Source organism: Zonotrichia leucophrys, chromosome 2, assembly GCF_028769735.1.
Source record: "Zonotrichia leucophrys gambelii isolate GWCS_2022_RI chromosome 2, RI_Zleu_2.0, whole genome shotgun sequence".
Lineage (NCBI taxonomy): Eukaryota > Metazoa > Chordata > Aves > Passeriformes > Passerellidae > Zonotrichia > Zonotrichia leucophrys.
In genome coordinates, this window is record NC_088171.1 from 59768492 (window position 1) to 59784566 (window position 16075).

Sequence of the window (16075 nt, forward strand, 5' to 3'; positions counted from 1 at the left end):
TAATCTTAAAATTCAGTTAATATTACAATGACTTCTGCATAAAAATTAAAGTTATTTGACTCGTATTTATTCCTCTTACCAGTCCAACATTAGCACTTAATTATGTAAAACCCTTGGTGCTAGGAAAAAATATTCAGGAAAGTTCAAAGTGTCATTCTGGCAGGGACAATGCAGTACTGGTACCTCACAGCTGCCAGTTCAGCTAGAGACTACCTTAACAGCCTCCAAACATAACAATTTTTTTCAGAGCACGGAATGCTATTTCAGACTTACCAATAAAATTGTAAAGATAAAAAATTGAAATCAAAAGTTGTCAGAAAGGTCAGAGCCTTCTTCCAAAATGAAAGTATTTCAGGCTGAACCTGTGCCTTATATTGATCCTGATGAAGTTCATATACTCATTTCTGCTAGTGTGTTTAACTATTTACAAAAACTTGATACACTCAAAGAAAAGTCCTGACAGTACTTCAGGAGGCGCAGATCTTGTAGGAGAAGGTGGAAGTTAAAAAACAGCTTCCTACAAATCTTTTGAATCCTGGCAGACCACTGACAGTTCATTCAATACAAAGCTAAGCACTTCAGTCCAGTTAAGCAAATTGAAAAGTCTCCAACTACATAAAACTAATGAAACTACTGCCTTGAAGTTCAGGAGAGGTATCTTCAAAACCCAGCCATCACAGAAGATATGTTTTATGGAAACTCATGCAAAATTCCTAAGCAGCTGCATCATGATGTATGTGAAACTGTAAACAGAAATTGAACAGACTGGTATAAAGGGAGAAGAAGCACGTATTTCATGTCATGTTCAGAAATTAGGTGATATTTTGGAAATGTCACAGCTCTTTTAGCCAGCAAGGAAAATTCTGTTAATCTAAGCATTATTTTAAGTTTGTATTTAGGTATGAAATCATTGAATATTACCCATTGCCAGCCTCAATGTTTAAAAAACCATAGAAAAGAATACAAAATTTCACATGATGAAAATTTCAACCAGAGACGACCACTGGAGTCAATATTTATGGATTTGGAACCAACACAGCGATGTTCCCTACAATTTACTTCCAGTAAAGCAGCATAAAAAAAAGATAGCTACACAATACTTTAATAAATGAAAATTCTTACTTTATATCTAAAATTAAAATTTGAAAACATTTCAGTTTCACCAACTATTGGGTCTTACATTTAGGATCTCACTTCATTTTGAAGTAACTATTGTTTTCAAATACTAGCAACAAATTAAAAATCTGACTTGACCTATTGGATAAAACGAAGATTTCTAAAAGAAAAGAAGAAACATTCTCTCTCATAATAAGGAATTGCAAACTACGTCTATAAGGAATGTGAATCTGGTTCACAACTTGTAATCCACACTGCACATTTCGAGTTGCAATAATCAATGGCTTACTATATGCTTAATGAATTTTGTGACCTTTAGGAAAGCATATGTGGCTTAACCAATTTCAGTGTATTTAATAATTTAAACTATGGAAGAAAACATTTACTTTGTCCAATAATTATGAGAATATTTTATCCACATGTGATAAGTGACATTTTATTTTTCTGACAGGAGATCAGTCTTAATTACAAGGCCATTAATTTTTTTGTTGTTTTAATAAGGAAATGCATTACCAAACACCTGCCAGTCTTTGGACTAAAGAGGCCAGAAGAATAGAATCAATACTCTTATAAATCAGCATGATCACTTAAATAAAAAATTTAAGACAAAGAATTCAATGTGTTCAAACACAATTTTTGCTATGGGACACAGGACTCTTGGATGGTATTTGTAAAAATATGACTAAAAGTGTAATACTAAAATTTATCATATCACACTAGAAAACATTTTTAGATGTAACTGCTTAAGTTTCAAAAATTGTTTCTCTGTTGCTACATTTCATTATAACAACACTTTTTTAAAAACTAGACAAAATTGTAATGTCTCTTTTATCTTCATATACATGGTATATAGTACAAGCCAAAAACTGATATTAAAGCACAATATGGCTTTGTAGGAAAAAAGTGACAAAACAAATTTTCATTCCACAACAAAAGTATTTGCTGAAGAACTGCACTCAAAGTCAAAAATACCCACAAAAAGACTGCAATAACACATGCAACTCTGAAAAGTATTAAATTAGCCCTATTTGCAATACAAATAGAAGATGTTAGTTGTTTTTGTCCTTTAAGACCTGTCCATTTTGGAATTCATTATTTATTATACTTTCAATGGCAAGGAGTATGAGAAAAGATCCATGGGAATAAATTGAAATTTTCAGCCATTTACTTCTCAATTGAAGTCAATCCTTTGCATGCAGAACTGTTTCTTTTTTAAAAAGGATTACAAATTTCTAATGCTGAATAGAAGTGCAAAGAAACTCATCTCAAATTTCAAAAGCTTCACCGAATTCCAACCACTGAAACTGTAATTAAGAACATATCCCTTCAAAAACCAAACAATTTAACAAAAATGCAACCTTGCTCTCAAATGTTAACTTTCATTGAAATCATTCAGACAAATACAGAAAGAAAAAGAAGAACTTGGGCAAATAAAATTATCTTTTTGTGGAATAGTCAAAAAACACTACAGAACATAGAGTCAGTACAACATCAGAAAATGTTTAGTGGCCTTACCCCAGGTATAAAGGTAAAGATGTTGTACTTTTGATTTTTTATAGCATTTTTGGGGTATTTTTCTTCACACTTTTCAGGACACCCAAGCCACACTGTGCGAGCCTTCAGGTCTTTCTTTCTTCGACAAATGTTTATGAGCCAATCAGAACAACTGAAAAGAAAGACAATTGTTTATTTTAAAACTAAAAATGTACTATACAAGATCTCAATTTCTAAACCTGGAGCTCCTGAAGGCACATACCTAAGAAAAACAGGATAAAAAAATGTTTGCCACATCTATATAAGCAAGCATGATGTTAGTTTCTAATATTTAGGGCATTTCAGAGTACTGAACTCACCCAGACATACACATATATAAACACACATTCTTTGCAGAAAATCCCAATACACTAATGAGAAGTTTCACTACACAATACCCTGATACAGGTTCAAAAAATTCTAGTTAATAAGATTCTGCATCATGCCTTTTAGTCCTTTGGCTAAACTCTTTATCTTGGATTACCAACATTCAGATTATGCTAATGATTGAACAGGAAATAAGGCTTCTGTTTCATACAATTCAAAAGATTTCAGCAGCTTTGGATACAATTACCACATAATTTGCAAATCTTCAGTTTCCTCCATACCACTGCTAATGCCATACTATCAAATATTAAAAAAAAAAAAAATACAAACAAAAAAATCCTAACCAAACCCAACAAACAAAACCAGAAAACCATTCAAAACAAGCCCACTACATAAATGCAGATTGCACAATGATCTGCAATGGAGGAACTTCAGTTCACAGAAGAAAGGAACAGCATCCTTGCCTAACCAGTTTACAAATAGAGTGAAGAAGTTTAAACCATGAGCAGTGAGATAGAGAAATGCTCACAGCGACATTTAAACAATTGCATTTTGGACAAGGATACAGGAATGGTGGGAAGGAGGAACAGAAGCTGGCAAATGGAATGATGCCTCTGAGGCTCAACAGAATATTTACTAACAGTCGTAAAACAAGGAACAAACATGGAAGTGACTCAACTCACATAATGCAATAAGCTTAAGTACTTGCTAGTGCTATCTACAGAGGCAGAAAGACTATCCAGAGACCATTTGCAAAGAAAAGCAGGTTTGCTGTACATCGCATATTCTTGATGTACGGTCTCATATATTAAAGGAGAATTTATCTGTATTTACTTGTTAATACAGTGAGGAGGTGCCTCAGTCATGCTGAGAGTCTGTTTTAGGCAAGTGAATCAGGAATACTGAGCAGACAGGCCTTCTGTGCTCTTCACCTACTGCAGTTGACTGAGCTGATAACAGCAGATTTCGGCTACATCAGCTAGTGATGTTGACATGAGAAACAATTTCTAGTGAGGTTTTTGAACATACTGGCAATATTTTTGATGCAGCAAAAAGAAAACAAATGTTAGGAAATTCTTACAAATTTTATTCACACCAACAGGAAGAATTTGGCTGAGAACAAAAGAGGAATTTAAAATCCAATCACCTCAGCACTGTTTACTGGATTCATTCTTATAGTCAACTTACTCATTTGTATTTGTACACACCTGTAAGAAAACAGAAGTCACAACCAACAATGACATGTCAAGAACAATCTCTAAAATTGAACTGATTTCACTCTAAGAAGCAATTGCACTACTGCTTGAGTGCATGGACTCCTGGGGCCTTGAGCACCCTCATCCAGTGGGAGATGCCCATGCCAGGGAGACTGGATTAGATGATCTTTAAAGGTTCCTTTCAACTGACATCATTCTATGATTCTATGTCTCTAATAAAATTTAACTCCCAAGAGATTTAGCATAAGAAAAGTAAAGGAACATATTCTTGGAACTGATGCAGTTGGAAAAATCATAATTGCAGAGTAGCTTACATAAAACCAAAGTAATTTCAGTGAAGATCTCTAAAGCTTTATTTAGAACTTACTGGGTAATTGACTGTTGAATATTTCATTTCTCAGACCACAAAAAAACTAGAAGAGAGAGGGCTAGATGCAAAGAGCAGATCAGAGTTCAAGGCTGTCTTGACAGATTAAAAAAACTAAAAAACTATCTGGAAGAACAGAATGCAGTTGAACAGGTACAAGTGCAACACAATTTACAGAGAAATAGCCAACTACACAAACACAGAACCAGGAAATGCTCCAAAACCAGGTGGTAGCTCAGTTACTGCATGAGAATGTTATACACGTGCAAATCTGTTCAGTGTGGACAAGAATGTTTGTAGCAAGTAATGAATGTATTCCTTTCTCTCAGTTGTGCTAGCAGGATCTCAGTTGGCTTACAGGACCATTCTGAATACCAAATTTCAACAGGCCTACTGGGAAAACAGAGACCACACACAAGAGCAAGAAAACAATTACAGGTCTAGAAAGCAGGGACAGCTGACTATTAGACACACCAACGAAACAGAGCTGTTCACAGAAGGCTGAGTGTGGACCTAATACAGTTTCAAGTATGTAAGAACCTGCTGCAAAGAGGAAAGGGACCATTATTCTCTAGGCGCACCACCATTTACTAATGACAGAGCCTCAACTGTTAGCAAATCAATAAGCAGAGTGGGCACAACATGGACAGATATTGAGTAAACTCTTTTAACGAGAGGGGTGGAGGACACACTTAAGGAGGATGGAATTTCTGCAGATCTCTAAGATGTGGCTAGATCAAACATCAGTGGTAGATAAAATTCATTCTGTACAGGCAAGGAATCAGCTGGAAACCTCCTAAGGTCCCTTCCTATAGTATTTATTCAAAATTACAGAATCATGAAACACACAAATACTGCAGGGAAAGATGGCTGACAGCTTATGTTGCCACAATGCCTTTTAAAGTGTTCTTGTGTGTAGTCTACAGAATCCCATGCTTATTACAAATTAATTGTGCCAAAGAATGCAATTCGAAGTTTTTGATTCTTTTTAAGGAAAATTAAAGGATATGCCAATAGCAAAGTTATTCATAGCATCAATAACTTTGCTATGTAAATACCACTACATCAATACTCACAAGCTGACCTTTAAAATACTTCAATTTTAAATGCTGGACTCTTAAGATTTTCTCCTGGATTCTTAAGATTTTCTCCCCAAAACTCCCACTATGGGATAGACATAAACATGCATTTTATTTTTGCTACAAAAATTAAATGTCCTTTCATCAGCTTCTCCCAGTCACTTTAAAATAGTGACAAAGAATTATTCTATCACAAAAATTGTAACAGTGTTAATTCAACTTTCAAAATTTAGCCCTGTTATTTAGTAACATACAAATGAGAAATATTATTACTTAAACTTGTCCTCAAAGCAAAATAAATAGCAGTCTTTCCTTTTCATGATTCCACAATCAGCTTAATGGCTGTGAACAGATCCTACTGCTGCCAAAATGTCCACTACCTCCCTCCCCCCCAAAACAAAGGTGTGGATTCTTGCTCCTTCTCTTGTGCTGGCACAAATATTCATGTAACTGCATGGGAAATCTAGGCCTGCAAATCAATCCAGCTGTAAACTAATGCAGAATAAAAGAGGATTATTTTCAGTTATATCCATCCCCAATCTTTAAAAATCTAAAAAACTGTAAAAATAGTTGAAACAATGCAGGTGATATGTTTGCAGCAGAAGGCAGAATGCTTTCACTCAGTGTCAACTTGATAAAACTGCTCATGGCATTAAAGCTTTAAACTTGTTATTTTCCAGGGCAGGGATGTGGAGACAGAAGACACAGGTTAGTTATATAGTGAGAAGTGTAAGGACAGATCTATAGGAAAAAAGTTTCAAGGAAAGCAACTTTTTTTCTGAAGAAAGTGAGCTAGCATCACAGATCTGCCTACAGTCCTGTAGACAGAAATTCCCTGACAATCTTTGAAATCCAGCATTGTTCAATCAGTTTTTGAATTTGAACTGCAAACAGATGGAATATTTGATTAGGCACAGTCTCTTTTGTAGAATCATTTCCTCAGACACTAAGGACTTCTCTACTGCTAAAATTAAACATTCACCTAAAACAACATAATTACGCTGCCTTCCTTGCCACAGAGTCTCCCCTCCTTGAAACTACTTATTTTGTTACGGACCAACAGACACCATCATGACCAACAGTTTAGCAAATGCCAAAAAGTACAAACACAAGAGTCACATCTGACTGGGAAACAACTGCAATACCTTTGATAAAAGGTTTGACTGACACAGAGCTAACAGTCAAGTTTTCAGATGTGAGAAGTCACAGACGATGAAAATATTACAGGTTATGCCTAAATCAATATTGTCATGGTTCAGATGAGCTTTACTACCATAGAAATAAGTTAGATTCTGCTATTTACAGTCTCAGCAGCAATTACTGCTTTATCACAGAAAGAATACAAGGTGGACATGCTGGCCTCAGAAATCCTAATCAATTTATATTAATTTAAAAAATTTAACACCTATGAAGTCTACCCAAAATTTTTGTAACTCAGATTATCACCATTCAGCACATTTCTAATATGTTCTTGAATTAACATTCTCCAATACAGACCATTTTTTTGAGCAAGGGTACAGACCCTTTCAAGGGCTTTCTGTACCCAGTAAATTTGTATGATAAACGAGAGTAGCATTCCCGGAGCTTCAAATAGCCTAGAAACATAACATAACATGCAGCATGATCAACACACACTTCAGATTTTTCTGAACTCTTATGTAAAACCACATATAATGCTAGGGATTCAGCAATAAAAAAATATAAAGTGCATCTTTATTTACACATTTAAATCCATATTTCAAATGGCCTTGCCTAGAAAATTCAACATATGCACAGAAAGTCTTTTCCTCAAGCTAGTTGCAAGCTGTGTTGTCTGTATCAACATAACAGACTATATGTATGAAAAATAACCAAATTTATAAAAGAACTTCAAGGCATATCTACAAAATAGAATTTTACTAACCTGCTTTCTAATGTATTATTTTAATGTGGAGGAACAACAACCACTGTCTTCATTTAATAACCAATACCATATTAAAACTAAAAATAGCAACAAAACCCCACCAACCAAAAAACTCACTACCAACAAACCAAAACCTGAAGTAATTGTTAAATAAGAACCCTTAACTTTTTCATAAATAGAGCGTACCTCTACAAGTCAAAAGCTAAAGTAAAAGTCTCAACTGACTCTGCAGCTCTAATAATAAAGGCTTTTTTTTTCTCTCTCTTTTCATTACTTTTATCCTACAAGCTTAACTGCCAGTATCTTTCACAAAACAGCATTTTCATCAGAATGGAAAGATAATATAAAAGCTCTACATTGTCTGCAAGGGTCAGCTTTTCCTTATTAGGTTTTAAGTAGCAGAAACTAGTTCTGCAAAGAAAACATACTGTAATTATTGTACTCAACAGGTAGCTTCAGTAATCAGGCCAAAAGCAACACAGTGGTCATGTCATTCTCAAAAGATCAGCATTTTCCCATGCTTCTGCATAACAAATGCGTTGCAGATTAATTGAAAGCGTACAGGCCATCTTAGAGCCCAAATTAATCCGAGCATTTGATATCCCCTTCACTTCATATGGAAATGCCATTCAATGGCACCATTTTCATAGGGACAAAGTGTTTTTTGATAACAAGTGGAATGTAAATCTCATGAGAAAGAAATCAATCCAGCCCAAAGAACTCCAGAGTATTGATCTATGTGCATTATAATTTCACAAGCTTGAAGAGAATTTGTAAGTTAAAGGGGAAATGATTACAACCACAAAACAGCTGCTATATCACAAAGTTTTTCTTTTAACTGTGCTATGAAAGCAAGAAATAAGCAGTTTCTGAAGTTAAAAGTTATATCGGTTGAATTAATTCTTCAGTTTGTTCAAAATCAAAGACAACATTTTATTTAATTATGATGTTTTTCTTGCAAATGGAAAAACTCTTTAAAGAGCTGATGATTTGCAAATAAAGTTCACACCATTCAGATCTGACCAACAAGTCCATTGTCTAAACTGTAGTTTATACAGCTTTTAACTGAAGTTAAAAGCTGTATAAAAAATTTTTTCAAGTACACAGAACTTTGTCAAACCTTCCATATTTGCTTCTGCAAAGCAGGTGGAACTTTTTAGACTAAAAGAGTAACAGTTTGTGATATAGCAACAAAAATCTATAGAACATAAAATTCTAAAGCTGCAAAGTAAGAGATGGAAAACTTCCTCTCACAAAAATGAGATTAATCCTCACAATGCAAGACAGACCAAAACCCCTACTGAGTATGGGGGTTTTTGTTTGTTTGCAACATGTAAAGTGATTTTGGACACAAACACAAGACTCGCTGAGAATCCAAAAGAAATCAGGGGCCCCCTGAGCTTGGCTCCAGAATAATGCCTAGTCTTTTATTGTGTTCGTCTTTGTGACACAGCTTTGAAAAATTTACAATTTCATTTAAAGCATAAAAAGAAATTCTAGATGTTGAAGCAGAGATTTCACCCTCACCCAGATGCAGGTATGAAGTACTGATTTCCATAAAAATAGGGTGAAAATTTAAATTCTGTTTAACCAAACAGGTGTCAGACTGCTTTAATCATACATTACACTTAAAATAACCCTGTTTGTCTTCTGGAAAAAAGTTTCATTTGTTCCTTTAACATGAATACACTAACACACACAAAAATTGTTTCCTAACATGATCTTCTCCATTTCAAGAGTGAAGGCATGGACACACAATTGTATCTCAAACCAACACTTCAGACCACATAAAAACACTGTAACTAATTCTACTACACAGAGTAAGTAAATACTGCACGTGTGACAACACAGTAGCCTCCAAGTTTCCTGCATGATTTTTTGTATGATTCTAGGTAATTTTATGAACTGCAAATTGGCATTTCAAAAACTCAACTATTTTGTGGGCCCCAGTAAAAATTTGCAAAGTGCTATTATAATGAGAAACCATTAGAAAGAGTAACTTACACCAACTGCACATCCCTGATTTTTATCAATTACAAAGCCTCAACAATGCTCTCTGCCCAGATGAAATCTCCCTGCTATAATGACAGGTATTTACACACTCAGAAATTCTCACCCAAGAGGAGGTTTCTATCCATCCTAACTGGACCAGTAGGTAAGATACCACAGGATTCACCTCCCTTCCACATCTTTTTCCCTACTTCATCTAAGCAGGCATCTGCAGTTTTCCTATGGGAGTATCCTCTGTCTCCTAATATCCAACTGAAATTTCAATCTTCTGCTAGAATCTGATGCTCATTTTTTCATTATTTTTTCCATGAAAAAGGAAAATTATCTGCTATGATACTCTATTTTAGAGAACACTAGTGTGTGCCTGCAAGTATAAATGCAAGACCAAATGGACTCTTTACTGTGTCCAAATTTAGTTGAGGAAATCAGCAAAGCAGAAGTCATACTCCCCTAAAGCTTCTTTCTTAGTGAAGACTTTCCTTTTCACACACCTATATTAGCAGCAAAGTATGTATAGAGCACAGGAAAAAACAAAACAAAAAAACCCCCAAAAAAACAAACCAGAAAAAAGAATCCATAGTGCAATTTCCTTTCTCTTTTTCTTATCAAAAATCCATCATAAATATGACTCAAGTAATTTAAAGAACAGGTTTGAATGTTTCTAGGCTTGAAAGCTAAGATGTACCTCTCAATTTTAAAAAGCAAGCAGGAACATGACATTTTGCAATCTTCAGCACTAATGACCATTTCTTGTGACATTCTCTTACAATTTTTAATTAATTCCAATATAAACTCACCTTGCAATTGCCTGTCTCTATCCAAACACTGTAAATTCCATGCCAGGGTGCAGTCTTTACTGATTCACCTGTCTTCATCAAACTTACAGCAATATAACCACAGTAACTAATAATCACTAATACTGACAGAACTGAACTCACATAAAAGTATATTGTTTGAAAGGTATCTAAACTTTAAGACATGTCCAAAAGATTAACTTCTTTAAATACTTATAAATGTTTTTTAACAGCTAAAATGTAGGCCTGTACCAGAAACACTGCTTCCAAAACCCATTAAAATATACAAACACTACTTCTGTAAACTTTTCTACCTTCATTCCTTCTACCTTCCAAACACTTAACATCTATAATAAAATTAATAAACCATGAGGTTTTGTTAAATCATTATATAAAACAGGAATCAACACAGATCATGTTTTTTAAAGCTTTCTAACAATTATTTTTAAAAACTGAAGGTGTACAAACACAACTTTTCTTAGGTAAAACAACAGGCCTCTTAATGCACCATGAAAATCAGCTGTGAAGACTTCTATCTAAATCTGTTTTAAAAACATATGCCAAAGAAAGCATTTGCATTTTAAATTCACTAAAAATGCTTCACTCACTTCACTTTACTCATTGTCAGATTTTATCACTCCAAATTAGAGAAAAAGGAAGATCCTTAATAATCCTAACAGCAGTTTCACTACTTAGAAGTTTTGTTAAAAATTCGTTGGAAAATTAATATTCCAAGGTATTTGCATACAGTAGAGTTTGGCACAGAAAGTTTTTAAGAAAGAACCAAATCACAAGAGCTAATTCCAGTTGTAACTCACTCCAAGACCATCAGTTAAATTTATATTTTAACCATTAAAGTTGAAGGGTTGACTAATCATTAGTTGATGAATTTGCTTTTTCCTTACAGTAACATCAATAAATTTATATATATTGTAAACTTAATGCACTAATATCTGAAAAAGTAAAAAATTTAACCCCTCTACCCTAATGTAGCTTTGAGTGAAGTGAGAAACAGGATTACATGCTAAATTATGGACCTCAGATTAATACAAATTTAGCTCATGATCCCTCTTGCAAGGCAGCAAGGCAGACAGAAGCACAACAAACAGCATCAGCCCTTCAGAATTGCTTTTAACAGCTGGCAGTGTCATAGTAAGAAAAATGCAGGCAAATAAATAAATAAAATATCCACGACAAGCATATTATTCTGTGTTCTGTACTCTGCGCATATCACACAATACAAAGTTAGCATTTATTTAATTTTTTTTAAACTTTAATTAGAAGAGGTAGTGTATGACAAACCTAGTGCAAAGGAACTTCCAGCCGCCACAGATAAACCATTCTAAGCCTCTTCTTCTCTGAGAAATTCTGGCTCTTGGTAAAGTATGGTAATCACTCTCATCATTTTCAAAGCCTTCTTCTGACATCATAAGTGGCATTTCATCCAAATGAGAGGACTCATCTTCTGCTTGGTACCTGGCAAAATGAGATAAAAGCACTACATAAATAGTGAGTACATCACTTTTTCTTACTGAGAATTTCCTAAACTAACCAAGTTAATTTTTTGCCTTATGGAATTTCATTAGGGAGATATTTTCATCTAAGTATCTCCTGCATTTTTGTTAACACATTATTAAGATTTTAGTAAAAATTTTGTAATACAGCAGAAAGCCTGCAATCATTGTCAATCATAGTATAATAATTCTAGGGAAATTCTTAATTTTTATATAATATGTGCATACAAAATTGCAACTTCCTACTTTTCAAAGGATTCTTTGTAAGATTTTGTTAGGTAGAAGTCACTTTGCAAAGCTTATAGCAGGCACAAGTGACTGAGTTTTGACCGAAGTACCGACTTTATATTTCCACTGTGCTTTTTCAACCTGCTTTCCTGACGTATTTTCTTGTGTGTGCAGGCCTTTGAGCCTCACTTTCTACACCACTCATCAGTATCTTGGTTTTAATTATGAAAACATTATAGTTTAATTCTTACAATTCTACACAAAAACATTCAGTGAGCCAAGAAGATTTGCCTGTGGGACCTGATGCCTTGAGAAGCTACCTAGAACAGAGGCTAGGCAGTGTTAAATGAATAAAGGAGGTATTTATTAAAAAGGCCTTCAAAGGGTACACCTTGGGCAGTACAAGAGCCTAGCCAAGGCTACACCCATTGATGACAGGTCACATGTTCTCACACTTTTAGAAGTTTTGGCCCATTTACATACTGGGGTTAATTGCCCAGTTACAGCTTCAGGTTATGAAGTCCCATCCTCCCACGCTCCTCAATTCGCTGTTGTTTACACTTTTTGTGCCTTCAGCTGCAGTGGCATCCTTGCTTCTTGGGCTGGAAAAGGATTCTTTTGTCTAACTAAACTGTGAAGAGAACTTGCTAACACTTTATATGAAATTCAGAGTTATATACTAATGCAGCACAGAATCTGGAACATATGGCAGGTAAAACTTAAGGCATCAGACCCATGTAAACATTGGACTAACAATAGTCCTCTCCTTCCCAGAAACTATTATCCATTATCTCAATTTTACACATGTGGAATGCTTTTTAAGCTAAGGCAAAACACTGGAATATTCAATAAGAAAATTCCTCTAAGTGCATGTAAACTGACTAACTTACTCCTTTCATACTTTTATACCTTAGGGAGGATGATTGAAAGAAGATGCACTGTTACTCAGAATTAGGAAGTTTAATTTTTATGAAACTGCATTTAAAGTCATCTCTTACAAGGTGAATCCTGGGACTGTCTCATTTTCTCCCCAGCAAGCTAATCCCAAACCATTTAAAAATAGTAATTAACAAAACTAGAAATTCATTCCCTGTATGTGACTGAGCAGATGGAGCGCATGATGCTCTGCCTAGGGATGGATGAGGAGGCAACTGAGAGCTTCTGGATTAAGAACAAAGACAGAACAGGTAAAGACAACATTTTAGTAGGTGTCTTCTAGAGACCACCTGAACAGGAAATGCACACAGAAAGATGCAGCTTCACATTCTCAAGCCCTGGTCTTCCTGGTGAACCTCTGCCACCCTGGTATCTGCTGGAGGAGCAACACAAAAGGACATAGGCAATCCTGGAGGGACCTGCAGCACTTTGATAACAGCTTCCTCCTCTAATTACTCTGGAGGAAGCCCATGACACAAGATGCTCTGCTAAACCTCATACTCACCAAGCAAGGAGGAGCTCACTGGGGATGGGAAGGTCAACACAGCCTTGACTGCAGTAACCATAAGATGGTGAAGTTCAAGGCCCTGAGAGCAGGGGGGAAGGTAGCAAGCAGCTCATAACCCTGGAATTCAGAATGGATTCAGCCACTTCAAGAAGTGCTTGAAAGAGTCCCATGGAATAAGGTCTTGGGGAGAAGAGGGACCCAAAAAAGCTGGCTAGTACTCAAGGATCACCTACTCCAAATTCAAGAGATTCCCATCCAATGGGATGGCTCTGACTGGACAAACAAGGAGCTGTTCAAACTCGGGCACAAAACAGAAGTGCACAGAGGGTAGAAAAAAGACAGGTAACCTGGGGAAATACAAAAACATTGTCCAAGCTTCCAAGGACAAAGCTAGGACAGCTACAGCCAAATGTAATTGAATCCAGCCAGGGAAGTCAGAGACAAGAAGTTTTAAGTACATAGGCGAGATAAGGAAGACAAGGGAAAATGGGGTCTCATTGAATAACACAGGGGATATAGTTACACAGGACATGGAAAAGGCTGAGGTGCTGGATGCCTTTGCTTCAGTCTTGATTAGCAACACTGACTTTCAGGAGTCCCAGGTCTCAGAGAACAGGAAAAAAGCCTAAAGCAAGGAAGATGAGTGAGGAAACACTTAAGCAAACCAAATACTTATTTATATAAATATATATATATATATATATATATATATATATATATATATATATATATATATTTCATATAGTGTAATATTGCATATATAATAAAGTAATTATAATAGGTAATAAAATATGTATTATATATTGGTAATATTCTATTATATATATATTTGCATGTAAAAATATAAAAAAGCTTTTGGGCCCTGACAGGATGCATCCACAAGTGCTGAGGAACCTGTCAGATGTCATTGCAAAGTCACTTCCAATAATCTTGGATAAATCACGGCAATTGGGTAAGTGAATAAAGATTTGAGGAAATCAAATGGCTTTCCTCCTTTCCAAGAAGGAGGACCCAGGGAACCTGCCCTTAGCTTTCAGTCTCATCACAGTCCCTGGAAGAGTGGTTCATCTTTAGAAATCTTTTCCAAAAAAGGACAAGAAAATTATGAGAAGTAGTCAAGCATGGCTTCACCAAAGGGATGTCCTACTTGACCAACCTGATAAACTACTAAGATTGAATAGCCGACCTGGTAGATGAGGGAAGAGCAGTGGATAGTGTCTGCTTGGACTTCAGTAAGGTCTTAGACACTGTCTCCTATAAAACTCTGTAGGCAAGCCGCTGCTGCAGTAGCTGGATGAGCAAACAGTGAGATGAACTGAATTCTGTTGTAATGGCCAGGTTCAGAGGGTGGTCAGTGGCACAAAGTCTAGCTGGACGTCAGTATACTAGGTCAGTGTACCCCAGAGATCCATACTGGCTTAGTCTTGTTTAACATCTTCATTGATGATGTGGAAGATGGGGAAAAATATTTCCTCAGCAAGTTTGCAGATGACACAAAACTGGAAGGAATGACAACAGGCCAGATGAACATGCCACTGTCCAGTGCAAATTTGAGTGGCTGGAGAAACAGATTGATTAGAACCTCAGGAAGCTCAGCAAGAAGAATTACTAAGTTCTTCACCTGAACAACCTCACTCATCACTACATGTTGGGGGCCACTCCAGGGAAGTAGCCTGGCAGCAAAGAATTTGGGGATCCTGGCGGACAGCAGCGCTGTGCCTTCGCTGCAAAGACAGGTACTGGGCTGCATCAGGCAAAGTGCTGCCAGCACGTCAAGGGAGGAGATTCTTCCCCTCCCTCAGCACTGGGAGGCCACACCTGGAGCAGTGTGTCCAGTGCAAGAGAGACATGGCCATGCTGAATAGAGTCCAATGAAGGGCCATGAGGATGATGAAGGGACTGAAGTATCTCTCCTACAAGGAAAGAATGAGATAGGTGGGACTGCTCAGCCTGGAGAAGACAAGGTACAAGCAGGATCTTATTAATGTCTATGAACCTGAAGGGAGGTTGCAAAGATGAATGAGCCAGGCTGTCTTCAGTGGTGCCCAGTCACAGGACTAGAGGTAATGGGCTCAAACTGAAACACAGAAGGTGCCACCTCAACATCAGGAAACACTTTTAACTTGAGGATGACTGAGCATAGGCATGAGCTGTCCAGGAAGATTGTGGCATCTCCACCCTTTGAGACATTTAAAACCTGTCTGGACGTGATCCTGAGCAAGCAGCTGTAGGTGGCCATGCTTAAGCAGGAGGGAGTTCTGCTGGCAGAGCAACACCCTGAACAGTATTCAGTCAAATACAGTATTTTTTTTAAAAAAAGCAAAATTACAAACACAAGGGGTAAGCATTAGAAGGCTTACATTTTTTCAACTCACTATATATTTAATACAAAAACCTGAAACCATTTCTATTCCTCTTAGATTTTCTATGTTGAGCCTTATTGTATACAAGAATATATATTAAAGCAGTTCCTAACTTTTTTGGATGCCAGGAAAGGGAGGGAGGGAAGCAAGAGACTGAATATTAGATTTCTATTGGAAAGG

General features: G+C 36.2%; 1 protein-coding gene across 2 annotated transcripts in view; it reads right to left on the minus strand.

The window, feature by feature from the left end:
- The window catches only part of ATP9B (ATPase phospholipid transporting 9B (putative)), a 154607-nt gene that overhangs the window by 126593 nt on the left and 11939 nt on the right, over positions 1-16075 (minus strand). For both annotated transcript variants that reach the window (XM_064705159.1, XM_064705157.1), the window contains exons 2-3: positions 11649-11822; positions 2632-2782 (exon numbers count right to left, since the gene is read on the minus strand). In XM_064705159.1, coding sequence (XP_064561229.1) covers positions 2632-2782; positions 11649-11822 — 325 coding nt within the window. The remainder of the gene's footprint in view (positions 1-2631; positions 2783-11648; positions 11823-16075) is intronic.